The sequence below is a fragment of the Chenopodium album genome, chromosome 11 (genome assembly GCF_948465745.1).
Source record: "Chenopodium album chromosome 11, dcCheAlbu1.1, whole genome shotgun sequence".
Classification (NCBI taxonomy): domain Eukaryota; kingdom Viridiplantae; phylum Streptophyta; class Magnoliopsida; order Caryophyllales; family Amaranthaceae; genus Chenopodium; species Chenopodium album.
In genome coordinates this window covers 42,402,371-42,420,522 of record NC_137844.1, presented here as the reverse complement: position 1 = coordinate 42,420,522, position 18,152 = coordinate 42,402,371, and the positions used below count along the sequence as shown (strand labels likewise).

General features: G+C 34.0%; 1 protein-coding gene across 1 annotated transcript; it reads right to left on the bottom strand.

The window, feature by feature from the left end:
- Positions 1-1,987: 1,987 nt before the first annotated feature.
- Positions 1,988-17,444, bottom strand: LOC145568905 (1-(5-phosphoribosyl)-5-[(5-phosphoribosylamino)methylideneamino] imidazole-4-carboxamide isomerase HISN3, chloroplastic-like). The gene is made up of 6 exons (XM_081628285.1): positions 17,201-17,444; positions 16,627-16,724; positions 5,897-6,097; positions 5,270-5,486; positions 4,655-4,740; positions 1,988-2,114 (listed from the first exon to the last, which is right to left on the bottom strand). Exons 3-6 carry the CDS (start codon positions 6,059-6,061, stop codon positions 1,995-1,997), a joined length of 588 nt encoding a protein of 195 aa, XP_081484411.1. The 5' UTR covers positions 6,062-6,097; positions 16,627-16,724; positions 17,201-17,444; the 3' UTR covers positions 1,988-1,994.
- Positions 17,445-18,152: the final 708 nt, after the last annotated feature.

Sequence of the window (18,152 nt, the reverse complement as noted above, 5' to 3'; positions counted from 1 at the left end):
GTTAATTTATTAGCAAGGTTTAGTTCATGTCCAACCCGAAGGCATTGGAATGGAATTAAACATTTACTTTGTTATCTCCAAGGTACGAAGGATATAGGTTTATTTTTCCCAAAGTTATCCAAAGAAAATTTGATTGGTTTTGCGGATGTAGATGAAGGTTATTTATCTGATCCTCATAATGGTTGATCGCAAACTGGATATGTGTTCACACATGGTGGTAAAGCCATTTCTTGGCGTTTTATGAAACAAACCATTGCAGCTACTTCTTCCAATCATTCTGAGATTTTAGCAATTCACAAGGCTAGTCGTGAATGTGTATGGTTAAGGTCGGTAGTTCAACATATAAAAGAAGTTATCATCTGAGAAAGAGGCACCGACAACTCTACATGAGGATAATGCAGCTTGTATAGCTCAACTTAAGGAAGGATACATCAAAGGTGACAGAACAAATCACATCTTACCCAAATTTTTCTTCACTCACAATCTTCAGAAGGATGGAAATATAAATGTATTGCAGATTCGTTCAAGTGAGAATTTAGCAGACTTATTCACTAAGGCTCTTCCGACCGCAACATTTAAAAAGTTAGTTTATCGTATTGGATTGCGCCATCTCAAAGATCTTTAGTGATATAATAATGAGGGGGAGTAATTGCACACTGCACTCTTTTTCCCTTATCCATGGTTTTTCCCCAATGGAAAGGTTTTTAATGAGGCAGCATATATGTGCATTAAATCTATTTTAGATAATGTCCATCCAAGGGGAAGTGTTACAAAATATATTCAATGTGGATGTTTATTATCATTTGTAACTCCCTAGTATTATGCCACCCATTGTAACCCCCATATGTAATTACCTCTATTGTAACCCCCACTTAAATGGAATCTTAATTTCCATGAAGGTTACATACTTACATTATGTATATATATATAGCATGGGCAAATCAAAGGAGATATAACACAATTACAATCTACATCTCTCTCTCTCTTATATTCTCCCTTTCCCCTTATTTTATAACAATAAATAAAATGTTACTGGAGAAGAAAAAACTGCAATTTGCAAAACTTATACTTTAAATGGCTGCAATTTGCAAATTTTTCTTTATTTAATGTGCAAATTTTATTCCATCTCGAGAACATAGTGAATAAATATATCTCTAACATAGGTATAATTTTGTAACATTGTCAATCTTAATATATCATATCATTTTGGGACTAAGGCTTTGTTGATGTTATTGTTGTTGTTGTTGTTTCAATCTTACTATATCATAGTAAAATGATATATCATTGTCAATTTTTTTAATCTATTTAATCCCTACCTTTTTAAGACTATTATACTCCTAAAAGTGTTTATTTATATATATACCCCTTAAAGTAATGACCACACTTTATGAATAGGATGATAATTTCCCTAAAATATTTATTTATATATTTGCCCTCATTAATGTTAATTGGTTTTTATTTTGTAACTCTTAAAAATAGTGTGTGGACATTTTATAACCCTAAAAATATTTGTTCACATATTTTCCCTAATTAGCGCTACTAACAATTCCAAACCGAAAGAACATCCGGACATGGCTAGCTATGACGCGCGCATCTCGCACGTTAGCCGCCTAGTTAATTCAAATAAATGAGAAGTCGAGATATTTTCCTCTTCATTTGTATTTCAATAATAATTAATGTTATCAAAATTGCTTTCATTTAATCAAGTGAGCCTCCTTTAACCTTTTTTTTTTTTTTTAAGCTAGAGTTATATTTGCCGAGACGCAACTTTGACCATCAATATCTTTAATTAGAGGTTAGTAAACATTATGAAAAAATTAATTTTTAAAAGTAGACATTATAACAAATCCAACAAGATATTATATGATCATATTTATGTTTTATATATGGGTAAAAAAATCAAGTCAATGACATATGAATAGTGGAAAATCCCAACTCTAGCTTGTAAAAAAAAAACACGGAAGGAATATCACATTTTTTAGATTTGAGAGGATCTAACACGAGAGCTGTACCTTCTTTCTGCAGCTCAAATCTAACACAAGCCTTTCTTTTCCAACAGTGCAGACCAGATCCTTAAGCCTATCAAGGTCCATTTGCCCATTGTTGAACACATACTGCAATCACGTGTAAGGTAAAGTCAACATGTAGTGCATAATACGCTTTGAAAAGGGAATTTTCAAGAAACCAAAAATAGAAGAAATACTGTGCAGTAGTCATTTGAAGCTACCTAGTTTCTGCTTAAGAGAAGTTAAGCACAATTGAACAAATAAAATCAATGGAACAAATAATGAATTGAATAAGACAGTCTAAGAAAGCTGCAATAAACACAAGGGAAAATTTTAGAGCATCATGGCAAATTTTATAGCACCATTAGCGGAGATTAAAAAGCAATCACATACATATAAGCAGTGGTAAAACAGGATATTCAAACCCGATACTGTAAAATTTATCCAACTCACTTGCATTTTAAAAAGTCAATTCGTCTATTAAATGACACATAGCTGCCACAAAATCCTTATTTAATGGCATTAAAAGGATAAGCAAGTGGCATTACATACATGATACATCTAACAATGCACTATAATATAACGAGTTAAAAAGGACAAAATCACTTAATCTAATTGTTTCTGTGCTTCAAATCAAAAATCATTTTATAGAAAGTCTAGTTCTCCGGATAGCAAACATTAAAAAGAACATCTTCAGCTAGTAGTCTGTAAACTTTTGCAGAGATATTCTACAATTAGGGTTTTAAATTCCCATTTGCATGTAACAAAAAATTAAAATTTTCAACTTAAATAGTCTAAATATAATCATTTAGCTCTTTGCAAAGTTTTAATAGACACCTGATGGAAAAGAACAAGAAGTAATAAGAAACTTCACGTCGGTAGAAACATTTTTGGTGAAACACAAACATAAAAAGATTCTTATATCATGGCCCTCCAAAAGTCAATAATTTTCACTTGTTAAAAAAGCAAGTATTTTGGGATTAAGGCTTTGTTATTGTTGTAAAACTATTAAAATAAATAAATAAAACAAATTACAAATACCCCTCTAATTCAAGGATTATTAACCTATATGACACCATCTAAAAATTAAGTTCATGGTGCTGGGTGTACATAGCAACACTAACTACTTAAATATTAGGAGTATTGGTAAGCACTAACATTAACATGGGTATGAACATTGAAATATGTATGCAATACCCCACCCATCCAACTAGGGGTGAAAATGAGCCTAACGTGTTCGTGAACTATTTGAGATCGACTTAATAAAGCTTGGCTCACTTGAGTTCATGTTTGGCTCAAAACATTAACAAACCAAATTAAGTAAGCCTACATCAAAAGCCTAGTGAATAAGCTCAAATATAATTTAATAATTACAAAAATGTTTACATAAAAATAATCAAACATTTTAAGTGTGACACCCCAACAACCAAGGATATCTTGTTATCTACTACATGTGCATAGTGACAATTGGCCCACAAACCAACATAAGTTTTTCCCACACATTTTGTACTCACTCACGCAACTTAATAGGTCATCCATCCCAAGAATACTCCAAGCCAAGCACGCTTAAGATCCAAGTGCGCAAGAGTGAGGACAAAATGCGACGGCCAATTGTGAGTCTTCTATGCACATTTTATAACTACCCTTAGTGGTTGGGGTCTAAGTTACAAGGACACGGCAAATAGCTCATAGTACCTATGTCGACACAACATGACACAGACATGGGTACGAAATCCGTGTTTGTCACTGTGCATTTGGACACTTCCATTCAGAGTGGAAAAAAGAGAAGAATGTAATTAAAATGCTTCTTGGAGGAGGAGGAGAAAATAGGATATTTGGGGGAAAGATAGGAACACATTTACAGAAAGAGATAAAATAAATATATAAAAAAAACAAAAACAAAAAACAAAAAACAAAACAAGACAAAATAAATTAGTAGTGGAAGTTCAAAGAGTAAAAAAGTCACATGGGTTAGATTTATGTGCTTTCAATTGTGAAGGTTCTTAATGGATAAGTGGGGCTAGAAGGTATCAGGAGTGTTTCATTTTATTTTTATTGGGTGGCATTTAGGTAATAGCTTGGGCTAGTGGGCTTTTCTATTTTGAAGAAAGGACAGGATTTTTGTTTTTTTCTTTTCAAACGGAGGTAAAATTACGTATGTCCATACATTGGGCAGAGTCCCCAACTCCCCATATCCTAAAATTCTGGATTCTGGAACTTGCCGGACAGACAATTGGATTTGTGTCTGTGTCTAACACCCGCTCCCGAGTCCATCTAACATAGGTCGAGGCTAAGCTGCATAGCCTTTTTCTTTTTTTTTTCTGCCTTGTCTCTTTTTCCACTCAACTTATAAGTCAACTCATTACAAATATTCGTTCAGATATATTGCAGCTAGTTTTATATATAGCAAGTTATCCCACACAGCAGACGCATACTATAACACTTGCAAGAGTTACAACCATAGTCATCATAAATAAAGCAATGACACCCAGAATGTGAGTCAACAAAACTTTTCAATAGCTCAACTCAAATCAGTTTCAAATCCCAGTGAGGCAAAATTTACGCCTATCTAGGTTGCCCCATCTCCGCACCAACAATGCATAAAAACAAAAGGTGCATAAAGTTAGTACCAAACTGAAATCACTTACTGATGTTACGATGACATGGCTGGCTCCCTCTTCAATATAACTTAACGCATTTTTGGAATTAATCCCACCTCCAACCTGCATACCACCTAGAAGGTTACCATTCTAGTTCAGTAGATGAAATATCTTTCTTGGCATATCTTTAGAGATACGATTTTGAAACTGTGTGGCCAAAGACCCGAATCAAGTTGAGATAAATACACACGTAACAATCCCCTCAATAATCAGATTATGAACTGATATTGATCAACAATGAGAAGGTGGTCATAATGAAATTAGCCATTAAATTTCTCTTTTATAGATATAACATTTTTACAGAACAAAAAATATACTGAAAAGTTTATGAAGCAAAAGAAAGATAAATAGGTTGTCTAGATGAGGCTACTAAGAAACTTTGTAAGGAGCAAGCTGCTATTTCCCAAAGGACAATAGAATCTCATATTTTGAGAAGATCAGGCCAAGACTAATAAAGAAGACATAGTCCAAAAACAATTGAGAAAGAGAAACTGTTGAATAGAATGGAATTAATTACTACCTATGTATTATAATAGTAACATCGATAATCTTGTTATTGTTAACCTTATTATAGTAATTTCCATCAAAATTTAAAAAACCCACCAGGAAAAGCATGCAAGGCTTCAATTGCAGCAGCTTCGCTCAAAGGGTCTGCGCCAAGCATGATAACATGACCACCCAAAAGCCCATCATCCTTGTACAACCTAGCATATTCAGCTGACGGCTTATCAGAAACAAAATTGGTAACAAGAGCTGATGATGATGATCCTCCTTCTTTCAAATCCAAAAGGGTGGAACCAACAATTTGCTTCACTTTTCCCTGTGAAATGTATCAAACCAACAAAAAGTGAAATAAGAATTGACACTTCTACCATCAAAACCTACGGTAATCTTACATTCTTATCAACAAGGTTCACAATTTCCACCATCAATTTGGAAAAGAAAAAACAACATAAAACCAACAAATCAGTCATAGTGTAACTCAAAAAGAATCAAAGTGCACACCATTTAAAAATAAAATAGCAATTCCGAAACTAGGCCAATAACAGTGTCTGTATATTAACCCCATCAAAAACCATTGTAAATCATACAATCACATAAACAAGGATAAGAATTTCCACCATTAATTTACCAAAAATACATGAAATCACCATAATTTTACCAATAAAATCAACTATTTCACAACTTTCATCATAAATTTTGGAAGTCTTAAAAATAAAGAATATGAACCTTGTGTATATCAATGCAAGGTCGAAAGCGAATGGAACATTGAGGCCCGCCCCTAGGCCTAGGGCGGCCGATGCAAGATCGAAAGCGAACGGAACATTGTGGCCCACCCCTGAGCCGGGTCAGGACAGGCAGCCGCCCTGGGTCGGAGCAAAGGCCTATTTTCATAGTTCCGTCCTACAATAAAGGGTGGCAAACAACAGCCTGCAACACAATAGCAAAAAAATTTTGATTAAATTCTAGCAAATTACAGATTGACTCCAACAATAAGGCTCATAAAATAGTGGTGGATCCGGAGAGAGGGGTAACGCAACGTATAATAAGTTCAAAATGAGCTAAGACAAATTAATTAATACAAAACTAAATTTAAAAAGTGTTGGTTCTGATGATTGGAAGGATGATAATTAGGCGGATGAGAACTTTCTCTTTGTGTTCATTTTGAAAAAAAAAAAAACTTGAAATACCTCTTTCTTGTGATCTCTTCATTTAATTAGACTTCTGATATATGTAGCATTATTAGTTATTAGTATGTTTTAGGATTTTTTGACAATTACCGCCAACAATTGTTACCATTTTAGCAATTACCACCTACAGTTTTTTTTTTTTTTTTGAATTTTACCACCAACTATTTTTTGAAATATCAAAACTTCCCACCTACTTGGCTCTCAACTCAAATGTGATTATGTGGGGCCCACTAACTACCTTCCCACCCTTTTTCCCTCACTTTCTTCCTTTCACACTCAGTTTCTCATTCCCCTATATTGTAATCCTCTTACAATCAAGGAAAAACTTCAAATTAAATTATATATTTATGTTAATTATTTCACGAATTGAAGTGTTTCCCCAATTTTAAGAGGAATACAATACATGGGAATGAGAAACCGAGTGAGAAAGAAAGGAAGAAAGGGAGGAAAAAGGTAGTTAGTGGGCCCCACATGACGTTACATTTGAATTGAGAGCCAAGTAGGTGGGAAGTTTCGATGTTTTGAAAAATAGTTGGTGGTAAATTTAAAAATAAATAAAAAATAAATAAATAAATAAAATAAAATAAAAACTGTAGGTGGTAATTGCTAAAATAGCAACAATTGTAGGTGATAATTGTCAAATTTTCCTATGTTTTATTAGAAAATGTTTTATATTTACAAGTAAGCAAGTTTGCAACAATCTAATCCAATCAATTAACTCATCAACTTACAAAATTATATCGTATATAATTTCAACTTAACCCATTAAAACATTAACTTCATACTTCAATTCAATCTAATAATACACGCTTCAAATCTTTAATAAATTAACAAAAAAAAATCATCAAAAACACAAGAATGCTGAAAAAAACACAAAAAAAAAAAAAAAATAAAAATAAAAAAATAAAATTACTTCTACAACCCTTTCAATAGCCCTAATATGTGTTACTATTTGAAATTTATAGTGTGCTTCCATTTATGCCCTCAAGCTATTTTTTATTTTCGAAATTGCCCTCCGTGCTTTTTGATACTTGATTTCAGCATTTTGTGTCCTTAGTCGTCCTTCAGTCTTGCCTTTTCCCCTTTTTATGTTCCACCATTCATTTCTTCCATTTGCTTTCTCTATGTTTTGAACCGGTCTTTCCCACTCTCACTCCATCTCTCCTTTCTCTCTTTTTGCCATCTCCTTTCTCACTTCATTTTCTCTCTCTTCACTCTCCACATATCTCAGGACCCTAACACAACACCTAACACAACACCGAAAACAGAAACTTTGAGAATATTAGGGTAGTTTCTTCTCCATTGAAGCGTAGTCCAAGTTTTTCATTGAAGCAGAGGTATGATCTTTAGCTTTTTTTTATAATCATGGAATATCAATTTGACAATCTAGGGTTTGGTTTAATTTCACAACTATTTAATGGACAATACTCCTTTTGCTCGATGCACCCTAGGTGACAATTAGTGTGATGGTTTTGCAGAATTGGGTATAGTTTCACGTCGAAGAGAAGCCAATTCCGGTGAGGTTGAATTTGGAGGATCCGAAATCCCGAGAAACAAAGGGAATGTTTTGAATGGTTTTTTTTTTAATGATGTATAGGCAATTTTCCATTTGTTTTCTCTCTCCTTTAAGCAATATACCTTCTCATAATAGTTTCTTGATTTGGGTTATAATTCATTTTTGGAAAATTCTCAACGGTGACCCCCAACTTCTATTACGCACACGGCACACATGCTGACCCTCTTGAAAATCAATTATACAAAATGACCTTTTAGAAATTTAGCCCAATTATAACTTTATTTCATTAAATAATTAATTAACATTAACTTTGGTTAGATTTATTTTATATAAAAAAATAAATAAATCAATAAAGTAAAATAAAATTAATCCAACCACCAAAGCAGCCACCCCCAACACCAACTTCGAACTTCCCCATTTGCCCTCCCTTTTTAAGCGACGCTACCCCATACTCCCCCAACAGTCGGCGGCGCTGCCTCAGCTCCACGTGACCATTGCCAGCCAAAACCCAAAACCCTAAACTCTGCCCATAGCCCTCCTCCTCCTCCTCCTCCTCCTCCTCCTCCTCCTCCTCCTATGCCACCTCCATCACACAAACACCATCTCACATTGCCTTGCTTCAACATTAATTGCAACCTCTCTGCATCTCCACCGCAACAACCAAGTTCGCAGCCACCACCAACCTCCGAACTGCATACACCATTCCCCTGCTCCCCACATCAAATTGCAGCGACAGACGTAGTCACATCAACCCCGCTGCCACCAATCAGCAGTCATCATCTACCCAGCACCACCAGTCGTTAATTCATCACCATTGCCCCAAACTACAGCCACCATCGCAGCCTTCAAACCGTGCCACTCCTCCTCCAACCCACGACCTTCCCCCCTCTCTCTCTCCTCCTGAATACCTCCCTCCTCTCTCCTCTGATAACCTAGCCCTTTGCCATGGCTTAGGTGAGGTGGTAGGGTTAGGGTTTCGGTGAAGGAGGTAGACAGTTGGTGGTTGTTGATTTTCATAAGTGTTTTCTTTTTTTTTTCTTTTAAAAAAATAAATCTTACCATAGTTAATTTTAATTAGCATTTTAATGAAATAAGGTTATAATCGGGCTAAAGTTCTAAAAAAGGTCATTTTGTATAATTGATTTTCGAGAGGGTCACCATGTACGCATAGCAGAAGTTAGGGGTCACCATTGAGAATTTCCCTTTATTTTTTCTGGAATATTTTGTTTGATTGAAAGTGTGGTATCCTTGGTTGTAATGTTGGTTTTTTTGGTCTTATACAATGTTTGTACTAATATGAGACTTTTGCTGTAAAGGTTTTATTCTGTTTTAATGACATCTATAGAATGTTGAGTGGCTATGCAATGTTTTGAATGGTGTTTGTTTATAATGTATAGGCAAACTGATAACATACTAACATGTACAAGAATGTGAAAAAGAAGATAGAATGAGGTGTTGCTTTCCCAACATGCTTATCTATCTGTCAACAATGTTGTTTGTCATATTTCACCCCTTGCGAGTGACGACTCAATGCTCTCGAAGGAGGTTACTTAGTGAAAATGTAAGGTTTTTAATGCGTAATTGTTCTTTCAATTAATCGTGTTTAAGTATAAACTTATTGAGTTTTTGTTGATTGAGTACTGAAAGTCGGATGTTTGTTTTGTTGCAGTGATATGGGTTGTCATATTTATGGCTTCATTGCTGTTGTCGCACACCCTTATATCCCTTATATCATTCAAGAAGGCCCGATAACTGGCAGAAAAGCTGATGTTCTTGCAGCAACCAACACTGCTACTGAAGTTGCTTTGAGGCTTGTGAGGCCTGGCAAGAAGGTATGATATTTACCTTTGCACATTCTGTTATTGTCAACTTCAGTAAAACAATAATGTCTGGCTGTTGATTTTTTTTTCATAACCTGGAGTCTCTAATTTGTGTGATTTTTTTTTTATTGGTATTGCCATAGAAATATTGTCAATATTGTGGCTATGTGCTCCTGTTAATTAATAATGCCTTGTATGTGAGGTTTTGAAGCCATGTTGATGACAAAGTAAGTGCAAGATAAGGTATATCAAATGAGATGAGCTAGCCAGGGACCTCATACCATATAAGTTGCCTCCAAGTGTTCTGTTTATTATGGATTGCATCCAAAAACTGTTTGCTATTTATTTTAATTGCAATTAAAACTCTGGGTTTGTCCTCTCTTCAGTTTGTTCCCTGTATGATGAAAACTTAAGAAGCTATGGATCAAAATCCACATAATGCTTTTTTTGTCATACTTACACTAACAGAAGATTAAACCTCATTTACTTGTCAGCAATGTAGCTCCCTCCCTTTTGACATATTTACTTTATTGAAGTGAATAATGCACAATTATTAAGACAGATATTTCAATCAGCTGATTCGAGACATAAATTTTAGATTTTTAGCTCATGCGAGCAAAACAGCTTTTGAAAGTGATGTCATGTATCTTCATTCATGATAATGATTGCTTTGTAGAAAAGGAAGCTTCACAGAGGTGGATTGATCTTGTTGATTCCCAATTGTGGCTGGTTTGTAATTTTTGCTCATGGAAGTTACTACCGTCCTGCACTTATGATGAGCCTGACAATTTCTGCATCTCCAGTCTCATGAGGGGTTCTATTGATCAATTTTTGTATGGATAGACTGTTGAATGTTTCCGGAACAACTAAAATTATGATATTGTGTTTTAGGAGCTTGATCAATTATGTTATGTGATTTTTTTGTTGAGGAAAGAACTGACTAATGAATGAATTATGTGTGTGTTTTTAAAGCTCAAGAGAGGAAGGAGTATTACCTTTTTATTGAAATTATATACTATGTGGTATCCAAAGCTCAGCAAATATATATAGGTATATAATTTCAGAATTGTCTGTCAGAGTAATACTTATTTTTGTATTTACAGTGGAAGTATATTTATTGGACTTTTATATTGCGGGTTTGAATTTTGTGTTTGGTAAGGGAATAATAATAGTCATCGGTATGCATATAGTTAATTAATCACCCGAGGTTTCTATTTCCTTCTTAATTAGCTTGTTAGTTGAAGTTTATGTTAGTGTCATTAGTACTAATCACATATAAGGGCACTTGTTTAGTTTGTGGGCGGGATATCGGGAGTTCGGCATCCATATCTAATTGGTGGTCAAGGTTCTTTTTCAATATGTTCATTATTATTTATTTAAATGGCTATATATGAGATTTGATAACTCACGCTGTTAAGTATCATTCTTAATTTTTTCTTTTTTTTAATCTTTGAGTTCTTGTTGTGCATGTTGTTTTGTGATGTACAGCATTGTTATTCTATAACATTGTTATTCTGTGAGTTTTGGCCCATGCAGATTCTTTGGATGGTCAAGGCTGTGAATTTACAAGGATTCTGCAATTGGCTTATAAATTTACTACTTTCGCTTAAAAAAAAGGATGCAGGATCATACAAAGTATGATATTTACACTTAATGTGTGTTTGAATGGTTATTTAGGTTATTTGTATGTGTCTTGTGAAATATAAAGTTCTTTTGGATTTTTGGTGATTTTAACAATTCCTACATTGTGTCATAGTGGAAAATGTTATTTACTTTCTATTGGATTTGGACAGAAGAAATATTGGTCTGGCCACTAATTCGACTCTTTTCGATTGCAGTCACAAATTCTGAGCAGAATTACATGGTATGACTTATCATCTCATCATGTGATTTGCATATGATTGAAAGTGGTGAAATTTCATTATATATCAACAATAAGTGTTCATAGTGACAATAAGAAGCATGTTCTTGATAATTAGTGCTTAATATTATAATTGTTATTAGTCTAATGTATGCTTATCACAATTTGACTATCAAGTTCTATTGCTAGAGAACATATGGGAGATTCAACAACCTATTACATGGCCTCTATTGATTTGGGTAGTAGTATGCGGAGCTGTTAAATTTGGTATACTTACATATGGTTCTTTCATCTTTCTCTAATTTGTTATCTCCTATTTACCATAGCCATGTTCTGCACTAAATTTTCATGCTCCCCATTGTGCTAGCGCCTTTTTCTTACATTTATCAATAGGAAAAAAAAAAATTTCCTACTTATCATCTTGGATATGCTTCTGAGGCAATTTCTTGTTTTGCTAATGAAGTCTGATATGTGATCCCATATACAAAGTATTGAAGATTTTCTTTATTTATATGGACCTGATTTAAATTTGACTATGATTACTAACTTATGGCTACTTAATTTTATTCTTTGTTATTAATGACTTTCTAATTTCTTTCATGCCGTTACTCAAATTTCCATGTCACTTCTAGCTAGACTTGCTATTGCTGAAGGATTGGACACGTAGGTAAGAAACTTGCAATTTCAGCACAAATTATCCTTCTCACTGATAAATTCTTTTTTTACTTTAGCTATATCCTGATTTTCTATTTTAAACTGTCTTATACTCTTATCTTTAGGTAGAGCGTAAAAATCCTACACTTTTCTACTCTGGTTGGGGTGAATGTTTTATTTCTTACATATATTCTGCACCTCCCCTAAATATGCTCTCTTCTTTTCCCATGGTATTGTCAAACATTGGAGAGGACTCCCATAAACAGGTTGTATTGATTGTTTGCAGCTGAGAAGGGAAAGCCAAGGAGTGGTGTAATGGTGTTTAATGTAAAGTAGTTTGGTTTCTTGGACTGGTGAGAAATTATAGGATAAAATATGGGAGTTTAAAAGGGAATTTTAGCTTTTCTGAGCAGAAAGATTAGGTAAATTGGGAAGTTTGATTCAACTGAATTGTGATCAAAATTGAGAAATTTCTTTTGATTTTGAGAAATTTGAATGTGAGGAGCTCAATTGAAATTATGAAGGCTACCATGAGAAGAGGAGGGAAGTGATTGAGTTTAGGGTTGCTGTTGATAGGTGGTTGCTGCAGATGTCTGGGGATTTAGGGTTTAGGAAAAGTGGTGGTGATTTGAAGTTCATGTCATGGGAATGATTGCAGCAATGTAAATATTTTGTAGCATTACTAAAAAGAGCACTGTCCTGTTGAATGATTTGATATTGATTTACTGTAAAGCAAATAATATTATATTGGTACAGTTCCTAAGTTGTGAACTTAGCATAGTAATTGTTAACATGAATAGATTTACTATACTACATGTCCTACATTTTTAGAGTAGCAATTTCCAACTTGAAAGTCGAGGTATTTCTCTAAACAGGGATTTTAAATTCTCAAGTCACTGCTTCTTTCTATGAGAAATACTCACGGCTGAAACTCTGAACAAGTCACTGCTTCTTTCTATGAAGAGTAAGATTCCTAATTCTTCTTGTTTGAATAAGATCATTTTTAACTGTAATTTAACAGTAAATCTATAGACTATCCCTAATTCTTCTTGTTTGAATAGGAGGATAAGCCAACTTGCTCAACACCAAGGAAGAAATCAATCAACCTACCAAGCATGACATCAATAGAAGAACTCTGAACACCTGCTTTCGAAGACTTGTTGAATTCATTTTGGGACCTTAAGTCTAGAAAGCAGACAAGCGGTGATGTGAATTATATTTACGGACAAGAGGGTTCTCAGTCTGTAAGAGACCCCAGGCTTCCTCTCATTGCAATTAAGTGATTAACTAAAGTGAGTCACTATTTTGATTATTAGATGCATCTATAGCAGTATGCAGAAACCAGTAGCATATGTATACAAACCATGTAACTTCAATTTCTTTATCCGTTCATTGTTTTGTTGGATTGTTGGATAAATCTCAACGTATGTAATTCGGGAACATTTTGTAGAACACTAAAATTTTCAAGGATCATTGTACTACTCTCTGTTTCTTATTGAGTATAAGAGTTCTTACAAGTTATCTCAGTATTTGTTCAATTTTCCTTGGGGCAAAATTATACATTGATTGGGGGTTTTGCTTTGTTTTTTTTTTTCATGAACTTTTTACACAGGTATTTACAATAATTTCAATTATCACAGTATTGATAATTTTTTAAAACTATTTTTCCACTGTAGACAATATCTAATCTGAACCTGACTCATTCATCCCATGCATGTTATCTTGTTTAAACTAAGTAGAAGTGTAGAACCATGAACCCTTGAATTAATATTTTTTTAGGCAATCTATGGGCATACTTTTAATTTGGTAAGTCAATGCTATATTTCAAGGGAAAAAAAAAAAAATGAAGTGGCTAATCCAATTAGGAGTATGATTGAGCTCATAGATTTATTTTTATTCTTAATTTTATAATATGAAAAATGTAGGCATAAGCTTTGTTTTATCCACTTTAAAATTAGTGTGATAAGATAAATTTGAAAATTAAGTTTAGTCTGATAATCATAAATTATACCAAATTTAAATTTTAGAGAAAGAGAGTTTTGGGGATTAAAGCAAGGAGAAGAAGTACTTTTTAGAGTGTAATTGAGTAAGGAGATGACAATACGTTTTAGAAACTTTCTAAAATGGGCAAATTCATAATAAACGAGTGAAAGAGAAAGCTAAAGGGAAAGGGGAAAAAAAAGAGCAAGATGGAAAGAGTAGAGTTTGACAACTAGATTTGGACAAACTTCTTTCAATAATCAACAAAATGTTATTAATTAACCAACATGATTTTGTGACAATTATGAGACATTCAACTAATTAGAAGCACCTTTAAAATAATTTTTTCAACATTAAGATAGAACCGTATTAGATTCATGAGTCACGGCTTTTTTTATGTTTGTACAACCATAGTAATAGACAACTTTATAAAGATAGATGATAGGAGGGAGGAAGGGGGAGAAGGAGTGCGAGAGACTTGAGAGAGGAAGGAAAGAGATTTAGAGAGGAAGAAAGAGGTAGAAAGACAAAAAAAAGAGGTGGGATGGGAAAGGAAGAGAGGGGGTCGGAAGAAAAGATGTGTCGAGAGAGAAAGAAAGGGAGCCAACCAAGAGAGAGAGAGAGAGATAGAGAAGGGTTGGGAGAAAAAAAAGAGGCCATGAGAGAGAGAGAGAGAGGGTAGGCCGAAAGAGAGAAGCTATGGAGGAAGAGAAATTAGAAATGTGAAATGAAGGGAAAAAAATAGTGAAGGGCTTCAAGTAAGGAGAAAGAAATGAAGAACATTTTAGAAGACCATCTTTACTATGTAATCAAGGATAAATTATTGAAATGATTCTTAATTTTATAAAAGTATACAAGTCAAGTGTTAAATGTAAAGGAAGATGAAAAAGGATGAGGAGGGGGACTGAGAAGGCAAATAAGGATTACCTTTGTAAATTTTGCAACTTATAAGATAAAGAAAGGAAGTAGGGAGCAACGCAGGGAGAAAAAAATGATTTGTTTCATGAAAACTAAATTCTAAACAAAATACACAATCAAATATTTATGAAATATGCAAAACCATAAAGAACGAGTAAGAATGAAAGTGAGGTGGAAGGATGTGAACAAATCTTAGAAGGTTATTTGAAATTTGCAAAATTGTAGAAAATGAATGAGTAGTTATATGAGGAAAAAACAAATCATCATGCCTTCCATGTTAAATCTAAATAAACATATATTAAAAATTACGGATTTTTATACATGGAAGACGCTCAATCGCTAAACTCATTTCCCGAGAGCAAGCGGTCAATTTATTTCACCAAATTGGGGGGCTATGCATGAAGATTTGTCTTCAATTTGTCAACTTTGGTAGAGCCACTAATATGGAAAGATATGGCTTTGCATATTTCATAAAAATTTGATAAGAATACCATAAATAGCTATATATCTCGAAAAATAAAAGGAGGAAGGGAGAGATTAGAGAAAGAGGGAGAGTGTGTGTGTGTGTGTAAGGGCGAGAGCTTTGATAAGTTTAATAAGACTAAGAGAGATAAGTCGTCTCATATTTATGAAATCATGCGAATTGAAGAAGGTATATATGCAAGTAGGGATTTACTGTAATATTTGCAAATTTATAAAAAAAATAAATGGAGAGAAAAATAGAGGATCACTTAAATTTTAAGAGATTTAGAGTGAAAATAAGAATGAATTATAAAACACTATAATATCAATATACAATTTTATCAAAATAAAACAAAAATAAAACTCAATAATGAACAAATTATTGAACTCATTTCTGATGACTACAAATAAGAAACACATTACGTATCAGATGCTGTAGAACAATCACAGTTAAAGAAATGTAAAATTTTTCAAATCAGAAGAATTTAATTTAGAAAATAGGAAGTCCTAGATAAATACTTTAACCAGTAGGTTGCTACTACCATTCACGTACAAACCTAAACATTACAATCATTAAAACAAATCCAATTAACATAAACCAAACTCGGACATTTTAATATGGTATAGTTGTTAGTACATTTTACAAACAACATATATACGACATACTTGTTAATAACACTAACTAATCACACATTAGTGATCTATCGCGCGCGGTCGCACAACTAGTATTCCACAAAATCATAAAAACACACTGCCGTAGGCCGTAAACTCCAAATTTCATAGTTGAAAGTAAGATTAAAGGGTTGTGCAATGCATTTGCAACCAAATTTGATTCAATTATCTTGAAAAATACATAAATTTAGGGAGATTTGATTAAATAATCAAATTAGGCTCATAATTTTCTTTTCTTTTGGTTATGATGTTTCATAATCTTAGTAATTAGAACCAATAGTTGAGATTTTCGAACACTCAATGCACTAATAATGAAATTATATTAGATCAAAGATAAACCTAAAATTGTGAAATTGATACGATGATAACAAAAAGAAACAAGTTACCTGAGAAGCTGCTTCAATGGGGGATACAAGTTATTAGAAGGCGACGTGCGATTCAACGGAGAACGTCAACTGCGCTTCAATGGAGAACGTTGAGTGCGCTTCAATAGGCAATATAGTGCTTTGTATTAGTTTAACTGGCTGTTAAGAAAGTTTAAGTGAGGTTAGTTTTATAAAAATTAAAAATATTTAACAAAGATTATAATTTGATTAATTCAAAAAAAACCTCCCCCAACCAGCCCAGCCACCCCCTCCGCTGGCGGCGCCGGCCCGCCCTTTCCCGCCTGCGCCTCATTCCCGACACCCCAGCCGTCCCTCCACACTAATACTCCTGCTGCCTCCCCTGCTCCCTCACGCACCGAGCCAGCAACCGGGCAGCTCCCCACAACCGCCACATAGTAGCTGCCGAACAATCAACCACCGTCGCACCAACTCGCAACCAGCAGCACTACCGAGAATCACCGCAAGCTCCAATTTTAGCCCAATCAATCCCCACATAGGAATAGAACCACCAAGGAGAACGTGGATTACGCTTCAAAGGGAAATTGATATTCGATGATTACAAAAACCATCTTACCTCACAAACTATTTCAATGGAAGAGAGAAAGCTCAAACGCCGCTTCCATGGAGAACTCAGAGTGTCAGAGTAAGCTTCAAGGAAGACGCTTAGATCATCCACCTTTCATCAAACAATTTGGGGGAGAATTCTAAGAGACAGAAAATTAATTAGCAAAGGGATGAGATAGAGAGGAGCAGTAATGAGTCGGTCTCAGGCTCTCAGCCCAGCAAATTGCTGGGGTAAAATTTCCCAGCATAGGGGCAGTGTTGTCATTTCGGTGGGTTAAGTTGGTTTTATTTTGGTATTGAAATACATCGTACGTATTATTATACAACTATATATAACTATATAACTCTTCTACCTGTTTGGCTTTGTGTTTCCCGTTCCTCATCTTCCCCAATTTTATTTGTTTTCTAGTTCTGTTCTCTCTCCTCTATACTCTTTCGATTTGTTGTTGAACTTGAAAAAAATAGTTGTAGTTTATGAAATTTAACAAGCTTATTGGATACATGGTCGAAAATTTATTGTTGATTAATTCAAATTCATGTCTCTGCTTGTATATGTATAAGGTAAAGTAATACTCCCTCCGTCCCTTTATTACATGTCTGTATTCCTTTTTTGGGTCATCAAAATTAAGTGTCTATTTCCATTTATAGGTTGTACTTTTTTATAATATTATTCTCTTTTTGATGATTTGTCATCCTTTTTCTTTTTCTTTTTTGTACTTTAACATCAATTCTCAATACTTTCTCCCTCCTAATTCCCACCCACTTTTTCTTTCCCTCTATCTCTTTCTAACACCACATGCATATTTATACTCTCAATTATTAGTTTTAAGAATTTTAACTTTCTTAATTCCCGTGCAAAATGAGAAATAGTCATGTAATAAAGTGACGGAAGGAGTATGTCTTTTTATTTGTGAGATTTTTTATTGAAGTTTTTATTTTTTTGATTTGATAAGATAATTGGT